This window comes from Chroicocephalus ridibundus, chromosome 4 (assembly GCF_963924245.1).
Source record: "Chroicocephalus ridibundus chromosome 4, bChrRid1.1, whole genome shotgun sequence".
NCBI lineage: Eukaryota > Metazoa > Chordata > Aves > Charadriiformes > Laridae > Chroicocephalus > Chroicocephalus ridibundus.
The window spans coordinates 94,207,412-94,214,805 of NC_086287.1; the positions used below are offsets into that span (position 1 = coordinate 94,207,412).

At 69.4% G+C, this 7,394-nt stretch overlaps 1 protein-coding gene across 1 annotated transcript; it reads left to right on the plus strand.

Moving 5' to 3' along the window:
* Nucleotides 1-211: 211 nt before the first annotated feature.
* On the plus strand, nucleotides 212-7,383 carry SPIRE2 (spire type actin nucleation factor 2). The gene is made up of 15 exons (XM_063334873.1): nucleotides 212-462; nucleotides 3,102-3,139; nucleotides 3,432-3,791; nucleotides 4,131-4,211; nucleotides 4,290-4,454; nucleotides 4,559-4,645; nucleotides 4,772-4,895; nucleotides 4,997-5,166; nucleotides 5,249-5,399; nucleotides 5,509-5,642; nucleotides 6,065-6,199; nucleotides 6,271-6,338; nucleotides 6,438-6,465; nucleotides 6,578-6,693; nucleotides 6,784-7,383. Exons 1-15 carry the CDS (start codon nucleotides 243-245, stop codon nucleotides 6,989-6,991), a joined length of 2,085 nt encoding a protein of 694 aa, XP_063190943.1. The 5' UTR covers nucleotides 212-242; the 3' UTR covers nucleotides 6,992-7,383.
* Nucleotides 7,384-7,394: the final 11 nt, after the last annotated feature.

Here is a 7,394-nt window from a genome sequence, read left to right on the forward strand (position 1 = left end):
CGCCGCGCCCCATCAGCGCCGCCGGCCGCCTCCGTCGCCTCGCCTCCCGGTGGGCGCCCCCGGCGGCGGCGGGCGGGCGGTGGCGCAGGCGGGGCCGAGCCGCGGGGGCGGGGGCGGTCCGCTCCGCCGCCAGCCGCTCCGCTCCGCCGCGCCCCCCGCCCCTCCCGGGGCCCCGCCCGCCCGGTCCGGCGGCGGCGGCGGCGGCGGCGGCGGCGGCGGCTGCGGCGCGCGGGGATGGGGCGATGGCGCGGGCGAGCGGCGGGGCCCCGCGGGAGCTGTCCCTGGAGGAGGTGCTGAAGTGCTACGAGCAGCCGCTGAACGAGGAGCAGGCCTGGGCCCTCTGCTTCCAGGGCTGCCGCGCCGCCGCCGCCGCCGCCCCCGCCGCCCCCGCCGCCCCGCTCCGCACCGCCGACATCCGCCTCCGCGGCGACGGCAGCGTCGTCCTGCCCGCCCCGCCGCCCGGTAAGCGACCGCCGCAACGCGGGGTGGAGCCGGCGGCAGCCGGCAGCGTCCGCGCGGGGAGGGGGTGCCGGCACCGGGACTTACCGGCACCGGGACTTACTGGCACCAGCACCGGGACTTACCTGCGCCGGCAGGGGGTGCTGCACCGCGCCGCCCGCCCGGGGAGGCCGGCGTCGGGGGCGCGGAGGGACCGGGGGGTATCGGCAGCGGGAGGGCACCCACAGCGGCACCGGCGGGAGGGGACGGGCACCGGTGGAGAAGGACCGGTACCGGTGGCGGGGGATGGGCAGGAGAAGCGGCATCGGCAAGGGGGGGACGGGCACTGGCGTCACCGGCACCGGCAGCAGGGGACGGGTGCGGTGCTGGGGGTACTGGCTGTGGAGGTACGGAACCAGAGAGACTGGGAGGATGGGCGAGAGGGCCCGCACCGGTACCGGAGGGCGGGAAGGCGGCACTGGCACCGGCCGGGATGGGGGTAAACCCCAAGCTCTGGCCCTGGCAAGGGGGAGCGGCATTGGCACTGGCACAGCCAGGACCATCACTGGCACCGTAGCTACTGACGCAGGCCCAGTGACTCGGGGGTCCAGGGCTGGTGTGGCACCGGCACCAGCAGGGCCCATGCGGGTGGTCCAGTGAGGCCAGACCCGGGGTATGGGGGTGTGCAGGGTGCCCATGGGTGCGGGGCTCACTGGGCCAGGATCCACCGTGGGGCTGCAGGACACTGAGCCTGTCGGGACAGGCGGGACACACGGCAAGGACAGACCGGCAGACATGGGGACACGCACCTGCACGCACACGGGCACACCTGCCCGAACACGCCTGCACACTTGACCCCGCAGGGGTTTCCCCGCAGGGCCCCAGCCCTCACCCTCTCCCGGCCCCCGGGAGCGGTGGTTTGGGCACCGCCGTCCCTGACCTTTGGACTCCCGGCCGTGCCCTCTCTGCGGGTGGCTGGCGCTGCTAGGCAGGGCCGGGGCGGTTATGGGCTCTGTAATTAGGCTCGGCCAGCTGCCAGCAGCCATGCCGGGTGGCCCGGCGCGGTGAGGAGCACCCCTGCGCCTAATGAGAGAGCATCCGCGGATGGCGCCCAGTGCTCGGCGCTGTTGGACGCTGCGGGGCCTCCCCGGGCAGGGACAGGCAGGGATGCTGCGGTGTCACTGTCTGTCCTCTCCCATAGCCGGGCAGGGACGCTGCAGTGTCACTGTGTGTCCTCGCTGCCGGTGGCCAGGCAGGGGATGCTGCTGGTGGCAGGGAGACAAGCACGGAGCTGAGACAGGGGGAGATGGGAGATGGAGAGTGGGGCACAGGCAGCCCACAGGGACCGGGGCACATGGATCAGGGCCACGCAAAGGCACAGCACGTGCCCAGGGCAGCTGGGCATGGTGTTGTCACACCAGATCCACCGGTTGCACATGGGAATGGCCCCACACCCTTCCCTGAGCCACTGCGGCTGCTGTGCTGGAGCCAGTGTCACCGCGCTGCCTCCTGTACCCAAGTCCCTCCTGTGCCAGCCTAACCCATGTCCCCAGGTGCCTGGCCTGGCCTTCCCAGCAGGTGCTGGGCTGGGTCCATGCAGCCATGGCTGGCACACAGCCGGCACACAGCCGGCACACAGCCGGCACATCCCCGCGGCTGCCGCATCGATCAGCTAAATGGAGAGCTAATGGCCGGCGCTCCCCTGGGCTGGGGAAGCAGCTCTGCGTCCAGTATTGGGAAAGAGGAGCCGGGGGCCCTGGGGCACTGTCCTCAGGGAAGCTGCAAAAGCCGCTCCTGCTCCTCGTCCTGTGGCCGTCCAGCTCCCGGGAGGGTCTGAGCTGCCCATGAGCGTGTCCTGGGCTGTGTGTGGGCACGGTGCTCTGTGCGTGTGTGATGCTCCAGCTGTGCTGGCTCTGCAGTGGAAAGCAGCATCTTTTGCTGGGCACAGCCTGTCACCGCAGCCCACAGTGGGCACTGGCACCGTGTCCTGAGGGTGATCTGCCAGTACTTGCCGCACCCTTGCCTGCCAGTGGCCACGCTGCCAGTGCCCACACTGCTGGTGCCTGCTCTGCCTGTGCCCACGCTGCCGGTGCCCACGCTACCAGTGCCCACACTGCTGGTGCCCACGCTGCCGGTGCCCACAGCTCAGAGGCGTACAGCGGGCATTGCCCTGCAGGTGCAGAGCTCTCAGCTCCCTCCAGCCCCAGGGGTGAAGGGTGAAGGGCTGACCCTGCCACCCGCAGTGTGCCTCCCGGGCCTGGCCGCAGGCAGTGGGGCCGAGTGGCTGGTGCCTGTTTGGGCTCGTTGCCCAGGGCTGGCAACCTCTGCGATGCCTAGCGAGGCCTGCCATACTTGGCCGGATAGGAAGGGCAGCAGAGGCTTCACCACCATCTTCCAGCCAGCAGTGCCTGATGCTGAGACTCCACACGCAGGTCCCTGTTGTCCTGTGGAGCTGTGTCCTGGGACCAGCTCAGGATGGGGATCCTGGCTTGGGATAGGAGCTGCTGGGAATGGGGCCCACTCAGAGTGCCCACATCGGGTGCCCCACAGCCGGGGCTGGGTGGATGCAGCATCCCCGGGGTGTGGGATAGGAGGTGACACCGAGGGGGATGCCCAGCGTGGGGCTGCAGGTGCCAGCGGTGACTCTGTCCTTCTTCCCCCAGACCTGGCCCCACTGCTGACGCCCTCGGCCGAAGCCCAGGTAACGTGGGGGCTGGACGCCTGCCTGGCCCTGCTGCAGCTTGCTGGTGACTTGGCCTGTCTGCCATCGCACCCTGGCACAGGGGTCCCTGGGTGGGCAGTGCCACCTGCCCCACTCGCCCTGTGGTGATGGTGGTCGGGTCCTGGGGCACAGCGGGGGGATGAGACCCAGCACCGATGGCTGGGGGGAGGGTGAGGGGCAGCCGGTGCTGGCTGTGTGTGCCAAGGGGCTTCCCCTGGTGCAGCCGGCGCCGTGGTCTGGCCGGGACACAGTGGGTGCCGTCTCCCCGCAGATGGTGCAGTCATTGGGCTTCGCCATCTACCGGGCGCTGGACTGGGGGCTGGACGAGAACGAGGAGCGGGAGCTGAGCCCGCGGCTGGAGCAGCTCATCGACCTGATGACCAACAGCGACTCGGAGGACAGCGGCTGCGGCACAGCCGACGAGGGCTATGGGGGGCAGGAGGAGGAGGAGGAGGGGGGTGAGGGGCCGCCGCGTGCCGTGCGCACCTTTGGGCAGGCCATGAGGTGCTGTGCCGCCCGCCTGGCCGACCCCGCCGAGGCCCAGGCGCACTACCAGGCCGTCTGCCGCGCGCTCTTTGCTGAGACCGTGGAGCTGAAAGCCTTCCTCGCCAAGATCCGTGATGCCAAGGAGGTGAGCGTGGGCACCCAGCAGCATGGCCGGCACTGCTGCCTGGCCGGGGAAGCCCCCCGTGAGCCCAAAATGTTGGGGTGAGCCCGTTGCTCCCCTCTGCCCACCCCAACCAAGACTGCTAGTGCTGGCGTTCGACCATACATGCTCTCCTGGGGTCCTGTGCCGTGGCACTGCTGGCTACTGCCTGCCCCGGGCTGGTGGCAGCGGAGAGGGCTCATAGCAGGGATGGGGGTGTTTTGGGGGTGCCCGTCGATGCTGCAGCCCTATGGCACAGTCCTTGCTGGACCCTGGGTGCCACTGGGCACCGGCACAGGGTGACAGCGTCTTGTGCCACGGCAGATGCTGCAGAAGCTGAAGGAGGATGAGGAAGCAGAGGAGCGGCCGGCGGCGGAGCTGGGCAGCCTGCGCAACACCGACTGGGTATGGCGGCGCGGCCGGGTGCGGGGGCCATGCCAGGGCCGTGCAGGGGCTGACGCCATGTCCATGTCCCACCCCCAGGCCCGGCTGTGGGTGCAGCTGATGCGGGAGCTGCGGCACGGTGTGAAGCTGAAGAAGGTGCAGGAGAAGCAGTTCAACCCCCTGCCCACCGAATACCAGCTCACCCCCTTCGAGATGCTCATGCAGGACATCCGTGCCCGCAACTACAAACTCCGCAAGGTCATGGTGAGCACGGCCAGGCTGCCTCCACGCCAGCCGCCCACCCTGCCACCGTGCTGCACTCCGGCCCTGGCACTGACACTGCCTGTGACCTCTCTGCCCTCTCCCAGGTGGATGGAGACATTCCCCCCCGGGTGAAGAAGGACGCCCACGAGCTCATCCTTGACTTTATCCGCTCCCGGCCCCCACTGAAGCAGGTGAGTGCCGTCACCAGGATGCCTCCATGGCATGTCAGTGCCCAGCCTGGGCTTGGCTGGGCACCCTGAGGGTGGTCGGCCCCAGACTGCAGCCACTGCCTGAAGCCCCATCCATGCGTCCTGCAGGCATCGGAGCGGCGCCTGCGGCCCCTGCCCCAGAAGCAGAGGACACTCCACGAGAAGATCCTAGAGGAGATCAGGCAGGAGAGGAAGCTTCGGCCTGTGGAGATGCCGTACCGTGGCCAGAAAGGTACCGGCGTCCCCTCCCTGCCACGCTGGGCTGTTGGTGAAGTGCCTGGCACCAGGGCAGGTCCCTGCCGTGCCGGGACTGAACCCCATCCCCGTCCGCAGGCTACAGCTCCCTGCCCTGCATCCCCCACGCCTGCGCGGGCCGCCTGGCCTCCAGCTCCTGCCTCGAGCTCTCCTGCTCCCCAACGACCACCGTGCCAGCGCGCCCGCGGCCTCGTGTCCTCCTCAAGGCACCCACCCTGGCCGAGATGGAGGAGATGAACGTCTCTGAGGCGAGAGAAGGGATATGGCAGGGTGGGAGGGTGGAGGTCCTGAGGGGGTCCTCGATGTGATGCGGTGCCCATGGCCTTGCAGGAGGAGGATTCTCCGATCGCGGAGGTGGCGCTGAAACGGGACCGCTCCTTCTCGGAGCACGACCTGGCGCAGCTGCAGAGCCAGCTGGCGGGTGGCCAGCCTGCGCCCCAGGAGCTGGAGCCGCTGCAGCCCGAGCCCCGGCCCCGCTCAGGTACCTGCCAGAGGTCCCCATCCCCGTGCCACCCCTGTCCCCCCATCCACAGGGTCGCTGTGCCAGGCAGCATGGCCTTGCCACATTCTCCCTGTCCCCCCCCCGCCAGGCTCTGTCCCTGCCAGCTGCCACCCGCGGCCAGACAGCTCAGCACCGCCCCGGCCTGCCCTCGGCGCTGTGGAGGAGAGGCCAGAGGACGGATCCAGCGCTGCCCCCAGCACCAGCTCCAAGCACCTCTGGCTGGTGAGTGCTGGTGGTGGGGCTGGGCTGGGGACACTGGGGCTGGGGACACTGGGGTCTGGGGACACCATATGAGCATGACCATGGGCACACAGCAGCCCGGCAGGAGGGCACAAGGTGGCTGGGGGGTCCCTATGGCCTCCCTGCTCCCTTCTGCATGGGATGCCAGGCTCGAGGCATGCCATGACAATTATCCTGTGCTGTGCCGAGAGGCTCTGCCCGTGCCGGTGACACTGCCTGTGCTGGAGATGCTCTGCCTGTGCCAGGGATGTTCTTCCCATGCCAGGAGGCTCTGCCTGTGCCAGAGACACTCTGCCCATGCCAGAGACACTCTGCCCATGCTGGGATGCTCTGCCCATGGCACAGGGATGCTCCAGGTCATGCCCTGTGCCACAGACCAGGCTGATGTCCCCCTTCACCCGCAGGAGTTCAGCCACCCCGTGGAGAGCCTGGCCCTCACTGTGGAGGAGATGATCAACGTGCGCAGGGTGCTGGTCAAGGCGGAGATGGAGAAGTTCCTGCAGAGCAAGGAGCTGTACAGCAGCCTGCGGAAGGGGAAGGTGGGAGCTGGGGCCAGAGGAGCTGAATGTCACTCGCTCGGCCCCCAGCCCTCACACCTCTCTGCCCACAGGTCTGCTGCTGCTGCAGGGCCAAGTTCCCCCTCTTCTCCTGGCCTGCGGCTTGCCTCTTCTGCAAGCGGTGAGCGCTGTGCCATGCCGTGTTGTGCCACGGGGCTGGCAGGGTGGTGGGAGGGTGTCTGTGGTGGCCCCGCTCACCGGCCTCTCTCTATATCCCCAGGTCTGTCTGCAGCTCCTGCAGCCTGAAGGTAAGGGACCAGCTCCGGCTGGTGCCACTGTGTCCCTGTCCCATCCCTGCCCTGTCCCATCCCTGTCCCTGCCCCATCCCTGTCCCTGCCCTGACACCTGCACGCCCGGCAGATGAAGATGCCTTCCAAGAAGCTGGCTCACATCCCTGTCTACGCACTGGGCTTCGAGAGCCTCCCAGGCTCGCTGCTGGCCAAAGCCCTGCCGCTGCGGAGGAGAGAGACCTTCCAGTGAGTCCCGCAGCCCCTGAGGCTTCTTCCCCCCTCCTCCCCCTCCTCCTCCTCCTCGGGCCGGGGCTGATGGGGTGCCCTGTGCCGCAGCTCGCTCCCGGGCACGTGCTGGCGCCAGGTGGAAGAGGAGTTCCCCCACATCTACGCCCAGGGCTCCGTCCTGCGCGACGTCTGCAGCGACTGCGCCGGCTTCGTCACCGACGTCATCTGCTCCAGCCGCCGCAGCGTGGCCGTGCTCAACGCCGCGCCGCGCCGCGCCAAGGCCCGCTCCCTCTACGGCGACTCCTGGCACAAGTGAGGGCCCCGGCGCGGGGGGTGCCGGCCACCTCGGCGCAGACCCCGCTAGCGGCCACCCGGATGTACATATATACATAGGATGTATACATACAGCCTCTATATTTATATACCTTACGGACCAGGGGGAGGCGAGGACTGGCAGCATGGCAGGGCACCTGCCGTCCCTGCTGTCCCCTCCCGTTCCCACCAGGACGCTGGCACGGCCCCTGGGGGTACTGATCCTGGTGGGGGGCACCCGCAGACGCCATTTGTCACCCCCCAGCCCTGCTTCTGTGCCAAGCCCTGGCTGTGCCAGGCAGGTGCTGGCCATGCTGGGGCGCCCAGCGCCATGGGCTGGCACGGCCGCTCTGTACGTCCGTCCCCCCCCCCCGGCTAATAAACCCTCTGGGCTGCCCCCGGGGCCG

Excerpts from the sequence above, each read along its gene's own strand:
- SPIRE2 (XM_063334873.1), top strand. The coding sequence starts at position 243 with ATGGCGCGGGCGAGCGGCGGGGCCCCGCGGGAGCTGTCCCTGGAGGAG. Across the intron at positions 5,643-6,064 it reads GCTCCAAGCACCTCTGGCTG|GAGTTCAGCCACCCCGTGGA; the intron begins GTGAGTGCTGGT and ends CTTCACCCGCAG. Across the intron at positions 6,466-6,577 it reads GCAGCTCCTGCAGCCTGAAG|ATGAAGATGCCTTCCAAGAA; the intron begins GTAAGGGACCAG and ends CACGCCCGGCAG.